The following is a 16,883-nucleotide window of genomic DNA, read 5'->3' on the forward strand; positions in this document are numbered from 1 at the left end:
GGACCTTAAAGCTCATCCATTTCTAACCCACTGCCATGGGCAGGGACTCCTTCCACTAGACCAGGTTTTGATAAAGGAATGTTTAGGTGAATTGTTTAGCTTGTCTATAGGATGCATGGATCAATTCCTATCCCAGCAGCTTTATTATCTGTAAAATTGCAGTGGGATAAAAACCTCACTATTGCTGCTAAAAAGCTTTACATTTAAGAAGAGCTAATTATGACCAAACTGGCTGCTACAGGATATACCTTAGGAAAATTCTGTTGCATTGGTAACTCAGCCTACGGCACTGTGTCATTAGAGCACCCAATGAATCTGTCCCAAGCCATCACTAGGGAGGCAGTGCTCTTTTGACAGCAGTGGCCATTTGTGACTGTTAAAGAAATCAAAACACCTTGCAGGAAAATGATCGTGCTGCTTTTTGTTGTTATTGATGTTTCTGTTGCTGTTCTTTTTAGCACTGCAGCAGTAGGTTCACATTAAGCAATGAACATACTCTCAGCATCAGCCTGCACTACAGTTATCCAAGCAGCAAACTTTCCCAGAAGGATACAGGAGTAATCCCTGCAAGATGACAAAACCGTTTGTCCAACTTTTTTACAGCTGACAGTGAAATGTATTAGGGTCATTCTTTCCCTTGTCCATTACCAAATACCAGTCCAATAGCCTTCTCCTGTTGAACAAGACTAAAGGTCCCGCAGATCCAAATCATCCTATCAAGATGTTTCTGCATTAATTTAATAATCATACCCAAGATTCAGATGAGTCAAGATCATTTCCTTTGGAAAGAAGAATTTGAGGGGAGCGAAGAATACTGATAAAATAACTTTAGAAAGACTTGAAAGATTGAAAAAACTTGGAATAAAATCCCATAGTACTGACAAGACTACCCTGAAGGGTCAAAGAGTGAGTAAGAGACCTGTAAAACATCCTAGCCTTTTATGTTTTAAGATTGTCTACACTGTAAAAAAATAAATAAATATAAAGGAAAAAAATTCAATCTGAGCATCATTAATTGGTCATGCACCATTTAGGATGTTCCAGGTGAGAAAAAGAGGCTTACTGGGATTTGTGGGAGATGATTGAACTTCTAGTTACAACAGAGGATCCCTGCAAACGCACACAGGTTTGTCAGATTCTGTGCACCGAGTTTTAGATCCATACAGTTGTCTCCCTTCCCAGCCTTCCCCAAAGCAAGGTCTGCACTTCAGAAACATCAGGTTTGAGACGCTTTAGCTGTATTCAAATTATAGGAGAATAAACATAACAGAGACACCCACCCCACTCCACCCCAATGCCAAACAGATCTCACTGGATGGTAGAAAAGCTCATTAAAACATCTATCATTCTTCAATTTTATGTGTACAGAAGATAAATGGTCGAGTATAAAGTATTGTATTTCTAAGTTAGAGTTCATTAGCTTCTATTCAACTCAGGCAAGAAATCTCTCAAAGATGTTACTAAATGATCATACTTTGTGTTGTCAGTTTGATTCTTGCAGGATGTGTCCATCTCAGAGAAAATACCCATTCTGCCTCAGCAGAGAGGTCAAGGTTTGAATGGGTGATGGAGTCTTCAGTATCTACACATCTCTGAGGGGAAATCGGGGGTGGGAACATTAATAAAAATGCTGCTGCATATATCTTACTGCTGAATAAAAGAAGCATTTTCAGATGTTGTCAGTCTCCAGCCTGACACAGATATTAAATTCACATAATCTCTCTTTAAAAAGTGCATGTGTGAGTAGATTTTGAACTACACTGTACCTTGCAATGAGATTTCATGTTTTTTTAGACCTGAAGAGCAGGCAGGTGGTTATGAATGTGTCTTAAGCTATTTCTGCAGCCTGAAATGTAAGGACTGTTTGAAAACATTTAGGGAAATAGAACATCTTAGTAGGAGCTGTAGCAACTTTTCATAAATTTATTTTAGCTTACCTCAGTATTCTGAGCTACAAGGATTATAATTTAGTAGAGAGACTCTCATTGGGAGAGAGGATTGAAGGCATAGAGGCAGCAGCCCTGTGAGTTGACAGGGATGCTAATATAGCCACAGCAGAAGTTTAGAGAGCAGATCAGAGCAGCTGGGTGGGCTGATAGAGAGGATCAGGGCAGCCCAGAGGAGCAGTAAGAGGATCCAAATAAGTGGATTAGTAGCATACCAAAGCACGCATTACTTTTAGTTTTCAAACTCCCATTGATTTTAGTGCAAGTGCATTTACTAATGTGTGGCAAGAGAAATGGAAAAGGATCAAGGCAGAATTGAGACACAGAGACTGTGGGAACAGCAAGAAGGCTGTGCTGGGGACAGTCCCCACATCAGTCTCAGTCAGGACTTAAATGAGTATGGCTGTTGTCTGGGCTTCTTCATCCTGCAGCCTCAAGGAGCTGTCTAACATTGCTAAATGCTATTGTTCCTGAAGATGATTCTGCATTCATTTTCCATCTGTAGCTCCAGTGATTGACTCTTTCTACTGCTGCACTTTTACATCTGCCTTCAGCTGCTGTGACTGAAGCAAACTGACACAAAAATGTAGGTATGATTAGTAGCATAACCCTCTTTGAACTCATCCTAGCTGGGGACTCACTGGGCTGCTGGGCCGTGAGCTGAGCTTGCTGCAATGTGTGCCTGTAGAATTCATCAGAAATGGGATTGCTTACCCTAGCTGTGCTCAAGCCACTGTGATTAACTCCTGAACTACCCACAGCTCAAACATGCCCCTTCCTGGAATGCCAGCCTGGCTTTACACTTCATCTCTTTAGATAGAGGTGGTAGTGGTGCAAAGACACATCCAGACTAAAATTTTAAGCGCTATTACTCTTTATAAAGCACAGAAAAACAGTGTTGCAAGCAAAATAATAAGCCCTACCCACATTGCCCTCAGTTCCCTTGAAGCACATTGCCTTGTAAGTGGGAGGCAAGGCAAAATTTGTGCAGCTTATGACTTTTCCATATTGCGGAGAAGCACAGGGCATGCATGTATATGAGTGGACTTCATTTACTCTTCCACATTAGCTTTCATAAAAGCGTAGAGAGTCCTTTTCTTCTTTATCCTCCAACCACATCTGCTGCTTAGAGCTCAGCCTCGTTACCCACTCATCCCAGAATTCAAATCTGAAAACTGGTTTGTCCTAGGGAAGAATTAATACTTTAATATCCAGTTATCCTACAAGTATTTGATCAGAGCAAACTTTGACCTTTAGACTACGCTGCCCCTCCTTGCAGTCTTAGTCCAGGCCACACATAAAAAGACAGATGGGAGGAAAAGCCCAGACTTACAGCGAGGTTTGCATTCCGATACAGAAATATACAGAGGGTTTGTAACCACACACACAAAGAACACTTTGTACATAGAGTCAGTTATATTTTTTATTATTGAAACAGTTCTGGAATGTTTTGGTCTCCCTGAGCTGGCAAACAGATGAAAACATTGTCCTGTAGGGTTTTTTTCTTTTAAATTTATATGGGGAAGATTAATGAGCAGCAGAATGGACAAGAAGCCATTTCAAAACAGTGTCCTGAAGGAAAAAGAGAGTAACTATAGAGACATAATAAGATTATAGAATGGTTTGAGTTGGAAAAAAACTGAAAGCTTATCCAGTTCCAATCCCCTGCCATGGGCAGGGACACCTTCCACTAGAGCAGGTTGCTCCAAGCCCCATCCAACCTGGCCTTGAACACTGCCAGGGATGGGGCAGCCACAGCTTCTCTGGGAACCCTGTGCCAGTGCCTCAGCACCCTCACAGGGAAAAACTTCCTCATATCTAATCTCAATCTACCCTCTTTTTAGTTTAAAGCCACTCCCCCTTGTCCTGTCACTACATGCCCTTGTACATGCCCTCTCCAGCTTTCTTGCAGCCCCGCTTTAGGTACTGGAAGGACATTGAGCACTGTAACTGTAATGGTACAGGAAAAACTTAAGTGGGGTCAGAAAAGTTAAACTGCACTCCTAGCTTCAGACTGCTTCAGGACATCTGGAAACCCACCTCTGTAATGAACCAGTCCTTGGATATGCCAACATGAAAGCCTCCCAGAAGGTAAGGTTTGTAGTAAGACACAGCATCAGCATCACCTATTTTCATGCTGGGAGCTGAGAAAAACACTGCCTATGTATTTTATGTAACCACAAAACCAGCACTGGAAACCTGCAAGGGAAAAGCGCTACCACAGTTAGCACCTAAATCCTCAATGACATTCACTACACATAACTAACCAAAATAGCTAACCAATTAACCTGTCACCTGGGCAGCTCCCGATCTCCAATTTACCTCTTCAGCTTCCTTCTGCCTCCTAACACTGAACCTCTCCAGGCCCCAAGATGAGTAGTAATCATGGTGCTATTAATGTGACAGCCAGAAGCCTCCTCTTACTTCATCTGACCTTGCGTGGATTCCTTGACATTAGACATAAAGCCTCAGATCAAATCATCTAGTCTGTGGACTTTTTCCAGTATAATTCTCCTCAGCTCCAGGATTCTTCAGTCTTCTTTATCCCGCACCATCTACTTTCTGACTAATAATCAAAATACTGCGATTAACTGGGCACATCTGTGACTCTGGAAGCAAAGAAAAAGTCTGGAACATCCTGATGCGAAGAGTACTGCTGCTGTTAATCCTGAGGCATTACTGGGTTAATTATATTTAATTGGTTAGTTTGGGATCTAGCAGCTGAAATGGAAGAAAAAAAAAGAAGCATTTTGCACACCAGAAGATTGTTGGGAAAATGAAAATCAGTTAGAATGGGGAGGGGATGTATTGAAAGTAACTTGCAGCATAATAAAATGGTAACTAGGAAATAGTCAGGGATAATCATAATGACTTAGGGTATGTTGCAAGATAAAGCCCTTATTTAGTTGGCTAATTTCATGGCATTTCGAAAAACACAATTATTCAATTAATGGTCTGATTGAGGAAATTCTTTGTGACTCTTCATGAATATATACAAAATGCTCGGAGTTGTCCGTATTTTCACCAGAAAAAAAGGAACTGTGGGTTCTTAATACGTAATAATAACAATGGGATACTGAGACACGTGAAATTAGAAGCTAACTGCCTCTTGGAGCCAGTGCACTTTATCCTAAGCCCCTCAGCTGCCACAGTGATGCAGCCAATGACTATCCAGGGTGACATAAAGCAAGCTGTTCCAATGGGATAAAGACAAGTTTCATTTCTGGGTGTCCCCAGGTAAAACAATGCAACAGTGGCCTGTGACAAATAGGCAGATGACCCCAAAATGCCCCACAGCAGGCTCATGAATTACTGTACATGGGAGCCTTGAGTGCTGGAAGTGGTCATTTCTAAGTGGCTGAGAAGCTGCAGCAGTACAGGACGGAAAGCTTGATTTTCAGCCACCGGGTCCTCCTACATGTCATGTGGATAACTAGAAGATTTTGACCTAAAGTCACCTTGTCCCAGTTTCTAATTCACTTTTATGCAGATGAGATAACAGGATCAGGACCGAGGTATCCAAACTGGCTGATACTTTCATAAATGAAAATCCCAAGATGTACTCAAGTAACCATCATTAGGTTTGCTTGGAGGGATCAAGTTTATTCTGCATGTAGAAAAGAATGAATCTAATTCACAAGAAGCAAAATGAAAAATACTAATGAAAGGGGATGTGCTAACTCTCATAAACCCCTACTGGAAACTGCAATGTCCAGTGTTCAGAATGAAAAGTCATTTCGTGTCATGAGTGTCCCATTACGCAAAAAAAAAAATGCAGAGAAGAACTAAAGGGAGAGAGCAGCTGGTAGAACAGTGCCATTGCTTTTTCATAAATTAGACCCCAAAATGTTTCACAAAATTGAAGAAAACAGAGCAAAACAGAAAGGACCTTTTTCTTTCTGTGGCACATTCCTTTGGCAAATGCATGGTAAAGCCCATCTTGTGAGTCCAACAGCAAATGAAGGCCTTATGCTTTATGCAAATTCTCCTATTGTCCCAGCAAGGATGAGTGAGAGTCAAACACAGCAGTTTCAGCAATGCTTTAAGTCTTGCAAATAAAGTTAGCAGACAGGAATCAGCAGACTGCTTGGGGAGGGAAAAAAAATACTTTTTCTGTAGACAAAATATAGGCACACTGCTGCTGCATTTCAGACCCGGCTTCACTGTGAGATGAACTGGCCCCACACAATTTAGCAAACAGCTTATGACATCCATCTACCTTTGCTGCTTCAGCATCTTCCCCAAAAATATATAAAGCAGGATTTTAAATAGTACGTTAGCCCAGTTTCCTTTCACAAAGACTTACAGCGAAGTTTAGGAAAATTCCAAAAGTAGCATATTGATTGCCTCTGGGATTTTCCACTTAGCAATTTAATAGAAAATTACACCCTTACCCAATCTGTGAGGTTTCAATAACCTCCCTCATGAATTTAATTTTCCAGAGTCTAATAAATTTCACCATTAGGCGTATTTTCTTACATTGCTTCACCATTAAACCTATTTCCCTACCTTGCTTTTCAGACCCAGGTATGCTCTGTCTGTGGTGTTCGGACAGCACTTTGCACAAGAGAATTGAGGTCTGGCTGTGTCCACACATGCAGTCAGGATACAAATCACTATTGCTAATATTCAAATTGCTTTCCTCACACTAATTTTATGTTGTTACTCCGAGTGTTACGGTCAGTCACTATTACTGGAGCCAATGGGATTCTCCTGGGTACTCTGACGAGACCAAGGGAAGATCTGCAATTACATCTGTTCGGGTAGGCGTTTGCAAGTATCACATACTCTTCTGCTTGTCACAACACAGCCTGACTGCACGTAAAACACAAGATGATGATCGGGAGCTGTGTTTTCAGTTATCGGTAGTCATAACTGTAAAAGCCTGGGTCCTTCCTCTACTATAGGCAACAAGCAGAAGTATACTTGACTGTAAGAACAAACACACTAACCAGAAACGAATTTAGAACTGGAAGTGTCAAGTGGTGAATAAATCCAGGCAGCCTCTGGGCCATCCGTATGGCTGCGGTGACCTCCCGGTGACCATCGGAGAGGCACTGAATCTCACTCCTCCGGAGGACCGAGACTCTTTCCCTCTTGGCACAGCGATCCACGTTTAACTCGCCAACCCGGCGTGCTCTTCCAGGCCTCGGTCCGCGAGGCGAGCGGGCACACCGCTGCGATAATGACCATAAAGCCCGGTAACGAGCCGCTGCTGGCGTCAGCCGAGCCCCGTTTCTCGGCTTTACCTACTTTGCGCAGCCCCATCCCCTCCGGACCTTGTCCCAGGAACGGCTCCACTAAACACAGACACTTCCCCCTTCAGCCCCGCAGGGAACCCACCGCCACGGCCGGGGCCCGCGGCCAGCGGCGCGGCCCCGAGCGCCCGGCGGCAGCGCAAGGCCGCACCGAGAGGCCGCCGCTCCCTCACGGCCGGGCACCCCGGCTGCCCGCCGCGGAGCCTCGCTGGGGCCGCGGCGGGGGAAGCTGTGGCGGCGGCGGGGCACGGCAGGGGGAGCCCGAAAGTGCCCGGGAGGGGATGGGGTGTGTGGGGATGGGGAGGTGTGGAGGCGGCGGGAGGGGGCACACAAAATGGCGCTGCCCCCCAGCCCCTCTCCCCGCCACCCCCGCGGCGGGGCCCGGCGGCACGGGCCGCCTTTCCCCCCACGGCGTGCGGCGTGTGCCGGCGGGCCAGCCTCGGGGTGGCGGCTTACGGCCGGGGCTGGCGGAACCGCCGCGGGGAGCGCCGGGCTGCGCGCCGCCTTCCCCCAGCAGGTGGCACCGGGGTCCCGGAGCCGGCGGCGAGCCATTGCGGGCCGCCCTTCGCCGCCGGGCCGCGGCCGCGCAGCCGGCGGGGGGGGGTGAAGGCGGCGGCGGTGCCCGGCATCGCCCCCTCGGGGCTGCCCCCGCCGCACCCCGCTTTGCCTCAAAGTTTAGGGCGGGAGGTAAAGGGGGTGTGAGGGGAAAGAGCGGAGCCAACTTGTCCCGGAGCCCTTTATTCACCGCCGGAGCCGCTGTCTCCCAACCCCCGCGTGTTTTTTGCTGATTAAAAGACACGGACCTCGGTCCTGCTACCACCGGCGGGTGGCCGCCCGGCCGCCCCGCTCCTTCCTGCCCGCACCATGGAGTTCACGCAGAGGAAGAGAAGCAGGAAATCCCAAAGCTTTAAACTGATCAACGAAGGTAAGGCGGAGGCCGGGGGCGGCCGGGGCTTTGTTCCTTCGCCGGGGGCAGACGGAGTTTTGCACCGGGGGGAGCGGGGCGTTATGAAACGCCCGAGCTCCGCGCCCCGAGTCGCCGCTCCCCCCTTCCCCGGCTCTGTTATTTAACTCCGCAATCCTGTGCCTCAACTCCCCGAAACCATTGCACGCCGTGTATTTTCTTTGCTTTTAACCCCCTTTTCCTTATTTTAACCGGGTTTTCTGCATGTGTGTTCCGTGTTGTTGCAACACCCCCAACCACCCCAGAAAGGTGGACGTGTTTTTTTTTTTCCTCGCACAAAATAAAGTTGGATCGTGTTTTGTGGTAAATCCTGCTTTTGGAATGGGGGGTGGGGGGGGGGGGGGGGGGGGGGGGGGGGGGGGGGGAGGAGGAAAGGTAAAATCAGGAAGCGAGCAGAAAAATAATGACACTTGAGCAGCAACGGACCTTCTTAGTATTCAACTCCTGTGGATTTATTGTGTTTGGGGTGGGTTTTTTCCTCCCCTCGACTGTGTACATCCGCGTGTTTCAAAGAAAAGCCGAATAGAGGTTGCTTTATTAACAATCCACGCAGGTAATTGATCGTACGTGGGCAAGGGAGAGCCGCTGGTGTGTAACTTGTTCACTCGGGGTGTGTTTGCTTTTGGAAAAGGAGCTACTTGAAAAGGCATCGCGGGGGGGAACTTGGATTCATGTCAGGGAAGGAGCACAGCTCTGTTTTCAGTCTTGTTGTTTGGTTGGGGGTTTCTTATGATAGTAACAGGAGAAGATGCAGCCGCTGGTGGGCATTTTAACAGGTGGACTTCCCAGCCCTAGGGATTTATTTTGGTTGGGGATTCATCTCTTTTCTGGCCAATGAGATCTTTTTTGCCCTGATGCATTTGACTTGAGATCTTGTTTTTCCTTTTGTGTTTCCAAGTATTGGATGAGGATATCTCCATGAAACGGCTGTGTGTGTCCTGCATGCCAAGTTCAAGGCAGGTGACTGCTTGGGTTTAATGTCACACTTGGGAAGGGGGATACACACACATGCGAGTGTCCAGACTTGCTGTCTGAAGAGCAGTGTCTTTGCAGGAGCTTGGCATAATCAATGTCTGATGCAAAGAAATTTAAAGAAGGAAATAGGCTCACTTGGCAGGAATAGTAAATAATGACTGTCATATCCTCATAGTGGGGTCTGGAGCACTGCACTTACTCCCTGTTAAAACTAGAAGGTCAGCGACCTGTCAGACTTGTTTGAAAGGTATTGGAGGTCTGTGTGCATTAGCAAACCTATCTAGGGTTTGATTTCTATGGAGAACAGGTTTGGTTTGTGGGGTTTTCATATCAAACTTGCTCCTGACTCAGAGGCAGAATTAGCGCAGGAGCTGGGGGGGATGAAAGTGAAATCTGTGGAAAAGCAAAACTGAAATTGAAGACATGGTTTTATTTCTGCCCTAATAGACCTGTAAAAAGAATAAGTGCACTATCAGAAACTGGTAACTATTTTGCCAGTTCTCAGTTGCCACTTGTTACAGGTTTAGATATGCCTCAGTGAATAGGGCAATCTATTTAACATTGTTTTAATAGGTAAGTTCAGTTATGATGGTAGATTGTTAGTAATTCTCATTGTATCTGGGGTCTCTTTTTGGATGTAGAAAGGCTTATAGAAATCTCTACTAAAAACATATCCTAGAGAGAAAATTACGCCTTTGTACTTTGAGAATGGAGGAGATAAAAATCACGTTTTGCATGTGAGTTTGTACTCACATATTCTTTTTCTATCACAGTTGATTATAAAGATAATTATGTATAAATAGTTGTCTCTAGTAATTGGCCTTTGCTGCTTGCAGGAGTCATTCTGTAATGTCACAGTTTAGTGTTTACTGTTGTGAAATTGATACAGATTTCTCAGCGCCTGGAGTGTGACATCCGAGGCAGAAGAAAACCAAAGAGAATAGGGTATGCTGTGTCAGTTCGCTGGTAATACACCATCTGTTAACGATGTGCAGCCCTATAGTGCTTATTCTGGCCCCAAAAAAAACTTTAGAGCACCTTATCCAGATGATCAATAATGACCAGATTGAGAGGAAATCTATTCCTGCACTGAATTGCAGCTGTTTCTGAGTGAAATGTGGTGACTTAAAGGTAGAAGCTGTAGATCAGAAGAATATTGTGAGCAGCTGGTTGTACAGAGGGAAGTGCTAGAGAAGAAACCACGTGTACTCTATAGATCTAAGGCTCATGAGTCTGTAAGTCTTTTAATTCCTAGTTCTCACGCACTGGTTCCCAACAGATCTTGGAGGCCTTTGAGAGGATGAAAATGCTGAATGTGGCAGTTTGACCTGGCTAGTCACCAGGTACCCACCAAGCTGCTCCCCCTCCTCAACAGGACCATGGAAGGCAGTCAGCATAAATCCCATAGTTTCAGCCTTACGAAAGGAGCCTTTACTCCTTGGTGTCATATCTCAAACTTCACCTTTACCCGTTTGACTTTGCTGGGTGTGCTCAGCAGGCAGAAGAACCCTTTGTGTGGCACCTCATTGCTAACCTCTCCAACTCTGTTGGTTTTTTTCCACCCTCATTTTCTTTCCAGGCCCTTTTCTGTTTTTGCATTACTGTGTTAGGCTCTATTCTCGTTTACCTACTGGGTTGATCCTCCTCTTGCACCCTCGAGACAGTCGTGCTGTACAAATAAACAGCACCTAACAAAAAGGTTTGGCTTCCAGGAGACCTTTCTGATCCTGTAGCTGTTTTCTCTGCGGTGCAGGTGTGCTGCTTGCAGGAGGAGGAGCTGCTTCTGCCACCCTGTGTTTCTGTTGTGCCTTTTAAGTGAATCCCCCAAAGTGCTCTTCCATGAGTTCATCTCTGCCTTGCTTTTTGTGAGGCAGGTAAACATAAAAACCAGTTTACAGAGGGAGTAGCTGAGAGCGTTGGGAACTCAGAGGGCCTTAAAGGAGTGAGGTGGGGAGGTGGCTGTTTCAAGACACCAGATAGATAGTTCAGTCTTGAGTGATTTGCCGAAGGACAAAGTGTGTGCCAGTAGCAGAGGCAGAAATAGCGTCCAGGAGAGCTGCCTTTAGACATGGTTTGTTCCTTGGACTTACTATTCCCTCTGTACACACATGTAAACACAGCTCTGGTTTTACGGAACACCTGCCTGGGTTTACAGCGGACACTTTCACAGCAAAATACTCCGTTTTAATTTGAAATAGAAATCCAAGGGTGAAATTTTTAGTTTATTATTATTATTTAATCCTGTAATATCTCTGAATAAGAGGTGCTGGTGTTTATTCTTAGGGCCATCCTTAGTTTCTCTAGGTGAATATCCTAAGGTGTCCCTGATCCTCCCATCCTCAGAACTCAGAGGCTAGTGGCACAAATGCACATCAGTGTAGCTGAATGACGCAGCCCTAACGTATGCTGCTGATTTTCTGATTGAGTTGAAGTTTGGAAGTTCCCCTTGGTCTCTGGGAAGGTAAAGTTTTCGTTATAAATCTGCTTTCCATCTGTAAAGCAAGAAGCCAGATAATTGGCATCTGGTGGGATAATTTGCTGTGAAAATGAACACAGTAATTTAGGGCAGGCGTAGCTATTCCCTAAAATCTGTGAAATATCGGAGCTGAGTCTCTCCAGTGTGAGCAAAGTTTTTTTTTAGGAGGTGCTGATACAGAGCACATTTTCTGTGGTTAATTTGATGTACATGAAATCAGCTGCAGAGATATTGATAAATTATGTAGTAAAACTGTAGCAATGTGTTCAGTGTTCATTTTTTCCAGATCACTTGAGTTCTAATTTTTTTTATCGTTTTTCATTCCAGATTACCACCCTGAGATATATAAGATCTCTGACTACAGCAATGATGTTAATGGGGAGACCAAAGAAACACAACCATTTTTTTTAGGTATGTGCTTGTGTTGATTAATTTCTGAGCAACATAGCGTGGCCATTTGCAATTAGGGAGGAAAAAACTCCCTGTGCAAGCACAGGAAGAACCTGCCATTGTTTAATATGACATTTTTTTCAAGACCCTTTTATTCTACGAATTGCCAATATATCCTTTATTAACACTGCTAAAAGTTGTAATTTCAGACATAAATGTTTATTAGTGTCTACACACAGTGCTAATTATCACTCACTCAGAGAGCCAGATGCTGACTCTGCAGTTTTGCAGCTCTGTGCTCACCCCATTTACATTGCATATTCACTGGCATGGTTCACTGGCAATAGTTTGTGTAATTGGGGTATTACATCTTTGACATCTGGATAACAGAAATTCAATTTCCAGGAAGCTGCTATTTGTTTGGTTTTGCTTCTGTCTTGGGTGGGATAAAGGATTAATGTGCTGTCTTAATGTAATAATGTCCTTTCACCTCTGTAGCTTGCCTGCTAATCCTGCCATGGCAAAATGAAATTAAATCAACAGTTAAAAATGCGTAAAGACAACAAAGTAGTAGTATACAGTGTACAAAGTGTATATGCTTTGCACAGTGTATATACCAAAGATATATACTCCAGCATGGTAGGACTGGTCATCAGCAAGCCTTTATCTTTCCTGTCTGCGTCCTTTTTATCCCAGCTGCAGAGTGCGTCTTTCTTCCCTGCTTCCAGCCCCCTCCTCTCATGTAGGATCTGACCTGGGTAAAGCACCTCCTGGCAAAAATTTGGCAGGCCAAATTCAGAGGAGCAAGAGCCAGATTTTAGAGCTACCATAATGACTCTTGTTGCATAAAGCAAATTCTTGGGCACTTTGCTCAGGCTTTGGAGAAGGCAGGTGCCTTTGCAGCAAGGAATCCAGGGGTGTCTGTCTCTCCTTAAGTGCACCAGGAGCCTAAACGTTTTGAAGAGTGATTTAAAGTTTCTGTAATCTTTGTCTGTTGCCTCCAGGAGCCAAGAAGAAGCATTGGAGTGTGTGAATCAGCACCTGAAGTCAGTCTTCATTGCATGCAAAATGCCTTTGTCTCCTTAATTCATAGTGCCACAACCTTTTCTAGAGGTCAGAAGTAAATGGGAGAGAACAGGAGCATGTCCTGGGCAGTGTGGAATCTTGTGATGGCTGGAGTATTTCCATGAGGTTGAGAGTTGTGTTAAATTCTCAGCTTCTCACCATTATGATTTTGAGCAAACATTTTTTCCTGCACCCATTGCCAGAGAGCAGCAAATGTGGCTGTTGTGCTTTGTGTTTGGATTTCGTGTTCTGTAAGCGCTTTTGGTGAGGTCTGATAAGCACTTTTGGTGGGCTTTGATAAACCTGATGGAGTGAGCTCCACCAGAGGTTTACCTTGAATGCTTTGTCTTCCAACCCTAAGTCATGATAAAGCTTTGGCAGGAGTTAGGCATCTAGCTGCTTAAGCCAGGATGCTTCTAAGAATCTGCAGGAGTCTGTGTTTTGACATCTGTACTGTGAGTTAGACCAATTGAGTTTGATTTTGGTCTGGCTGTGTTGTCTTTGGATTTTGTTTGGGGTTTGTTTTGAGTATGCCCAGCTTTTCATTGCAACTGAATGTGCTGTGGCATTTAAGTGCCTAAAGTTCACCTATTTCAAGAGCCAGTCAGAATTTAACCTTTAAGAATGTAAGTCCTATCAAGGATCTTCCTTATCAGGTACTGAAGCGTGATGTTGCAGTCTTGGGGGCCCACCTTCAGCTGCTATGAAAAGGTGCTATTTCCTGGCAATATTCTAAGTGTCCAACTTTCAGGTTTCCTCAAAGCATGCTGGTTTTGACAAAGCTGAATGACAAATGACTGTGTGAGATTTGTAGACTAGACATTTCTCTCCCCATCCTTGGGGATTGGGTTCAATTCAGTAACTTACTCAGAGCTCACATAATCTTCTCACTTTGTCTTCAGTAGGTTACTTTGGTGTCCACTTTCATCCAGATTCCTAGTGACAAAGACACTGATCTGAAACGCAGGGAAAGCAGTGGCAGGGACTAAACTCAGCTGAAACCACTTAAAATCTGGGTTCCCACCTTTCAGTGGGGATCTGGGATGAGTGGTGTTTGGCATTCCAGCTTTCCTTTAAAAAAAGTCAGTGTGTGGAGTAGTATTTTGTTGTGCTTCAGGGATGGTGGCATTACAACACTTTCCCCAGCTCAGTGTCCTGTCCACTAATAAGGGGCTTCAGGGTATAATTGCTTCTTCACTTGTTTTCACTGGTTTATGCCAAAATTCATCCCAGAAGGGTGTTCACTCGAATTTGCTGATTTTGAATTCAGTTTGTTCTCCAGTATAGGTTTGTTCTCTAACTGGCTCATGGGGTCAGCTGCTGAAACCTCAGTCTGATGCAGCCTTTAGTATGTGGATGGATGCTGAGATACATCACTGAAACTATTAGCTTTAGAAAAGGTGAAATGTTAATGCCAGTATATAAACGAGTGAAGCTCTATCAGGAGTGGGATGTGCATGTTTTGGTTTCACAGTTAAGAAGGATGAATTCAAATTGAACTGTTGAGAAGAAGGGAGCTCCTAGGGTAAATGAGCAAGTAAGAAGAATCCATTTAATTTATCTGCATGTTAAACAAAGTTTAAATATCAGAAAAGACCTCTTGAACCTAGATGGCCTTTTTTGCACCAGCATAGATGGGCAGAATACAACTTTGTAGGCTGAAGGTTGGAGGAAGCTTCAGCACAATTAGTGGACAAGATACTAGATACAAGATACTGATGGTTGTGATGAATGGAGCTTGGTAAGCTTGTGAAGTCTACTCATGTGGTGCATTGTTGGACTGGGAGATGCCGTAGCTTGTCCTTTCCTCCAGTCCTCTGTTCTGATAAGAAGATAAACAAGAACTTACTTCTTTCTAGACAAAGGACATCCTAAACACAGCCTTTGGGTGGGAGGAATGTCACTGCTGTATTTTGCAAATGAGGACTGGCATCTCTTTTGTTTGGAAGGGAAGGGCTTAGTTGTCTGATTGCAAGAGAGACTGCTCAACCTGAAAAGGAGGAAGCAGCCCAGAGTGAAGTGATTAAACCTCAAGTACAGGCAAGATTTAAAGCAGACCCGACTTCAGCCTTTACCAATTATCAGCATAAACCTTCTGTCACAAGGCTGGTAGCCCATGAGGGTACTGTACACCCATGTCTTGTGGACAGTGCTGATCAAACCTAGGTTGTGTGTATATATCTATCTTTTGCATACACCACACTGGGTTAGGGGTATTTTTTTCCCAGTGTTAGTATTTTATTATCATCACAAAAAAGCAGAAATATAATATACCCCCAGCCTGAGTGTTTTTACAATGCTTTCAACTTGAAATTCAGGCTCTATGTTGGAAAGGTTAATGTAGAAAACTAATTATGTTATCCTGGTAATCAAACGTGTGATGAGACATTTGTTGTGTAATTAACAGTGAAGAACTTTTATAGTTTCATAAAACCCAATGCTACACACAGTGTACTTGGAGCATTTGTTTTGAAGAGATGTCCAAAGCAGAGATGTTTATGACTGATATAAAGTGGAACTGAAATGTACTGTAATGCAGGTGTCTGTGCATTTTACAGCACTTCGCATTGTTGCAATGGAAGGCAGCAGATTAATAACTTCTCTATGTTATGGTAAAAATAAATAATGTCTTCTTGGAGCAGAGGAGCGATGCATAAGTTACTCACTAATATCAAGAATTTATTCTGTCCCAGAAATAACAGCCTTTGCAAGTTATTCACAGAGAAAAAGTTGACTTAATGCAAGTCTCTGAAGCTACTTGTTACTTTTAATAGAATTGTATCCCAAGTCAGACTGTTGGACTATAGCTTTTGTAATTAAGACTGCATAAAAGGTTGTTTTATGTATCTGTGCTCTCTAGTGATCTCACTTTGTGAACCTTCCCTTTGGGGCTGAAGCATGATCTTGACCTGGGATATTTCTGAGAACTGGGGGAAGTTGTTGCATACCTACTACTAGTTTTTCAATTATATGACCCCATTAATATATACATTTATTGAACAGTTGCTCACTTGTCCATTCCTGAGTGATTTACCTGTTTCAGCGTTGTGTGAAGCTGTGTAACATATGTATCTGCTCTTGTTGCGTGTTTTGAAGCTGTGTCACCAAGCTCTTCACAACAGTTACTTTGTAGTGGTAGTGGCCAGACCACATGGGCTGATCCAGCTTCCCAGAGCCCCCTCCCAGAGCCACAGTGTTCCCAGGGTCTGATTCTGCTTTGCTTACATTAGTGCTTGTGATGCTTATTAACTTCCTGTCTCTCCATAGGCAGGGGTGTCAATCAACCTGTGTACTTCCATGCTTGGTTTGGGAGTAGGGGGTCTAATTTGAGGGTAATCCAGTGTTCCTGCAGATACAATCTTAGTGCTTTGTGTGGTGACTGTGGGGATGGGTATGTGCTTTTAAACGGTGTTTTAGTGCACTGCTAAGATGCCTTAACAAAGACAGCTTAAATACCCCTATATATCAGCTTGGGCTACTCAAAGTCCCCAGCGTGTAACTCATGTTGCTTGTGTGATTCTGTGACATTGTTCCACTGCTCTCCTTGCTGACTTGGGGTTTTAATTTGCAAAGCATGTTGTTGCCTGTGTTATTTGAACAATACAGGTTGACAGGATTGACCGCCAGCAAGGACTGGGCATCCTTTATTTGAGAAATGTGTGCTTACCCCACCGATTTAGATACACAGATGCCAGATTCAAATTATCCACAGAGCAGTCACAAGTTTCTGTCTGATTTAGGAAACCTTTGATCCGATAAGGAATCATGCACATGGCTCCTCTATTTTCCCCACACTGACCTTCACAATT

At 44.3% G+C, this 16,883-nt stretch overlaps 1 protein-coding gene across 3 annotated transcripts in view; it reads left to right on the forward strand.

The window, feature by feature from the left end:
- The first annotated feature begins 7,811 nt into the window (after positions 1 to 7,811).
- The window catches only part of BEND7 (BEN domain containing 7), a 46,714-nt gene continuing 37,642 nt past the window's right edge, over positions 7,812 to 16,883 (forward strand). For all 3 annotated transcript variants that reach the window (XM_005143339.3, XM_031043974.2, XM_031043975.2), the window contains exons 1-2: positions 7,812 to 8,129; positions 11,947 to 12,030. In XM_005143339.3, coding sequence (XP_005143396.1) covers positions 8,069 to 8,129; positions 11,947 to 12,030 — 145 coding nt within the window. In that variant the 5' untranslated portion in view covers positions 7,812 to 8,068. The remainder of the gene's footprint in view (positions 8,130 to 11,946; positions 12,031 to 16,883) is intronic.

Source organism: Melopsittacus undulatus, chromosome 5 (assembly GCF_012275295.1).
Source record: "Melopsittacus undulatus isolate bMelUnd1 chromosome 5, bMelUnd1.mat.Z, whole genome shotgun sequence".
NCBI classification, from domain to species: domain Eukaryota; kingdom Metazoa; phylum Chordata; class Aves; order Psittaciformes; family Psittaculidae; genus Melopsittacus; species Melopsittacus undulatus.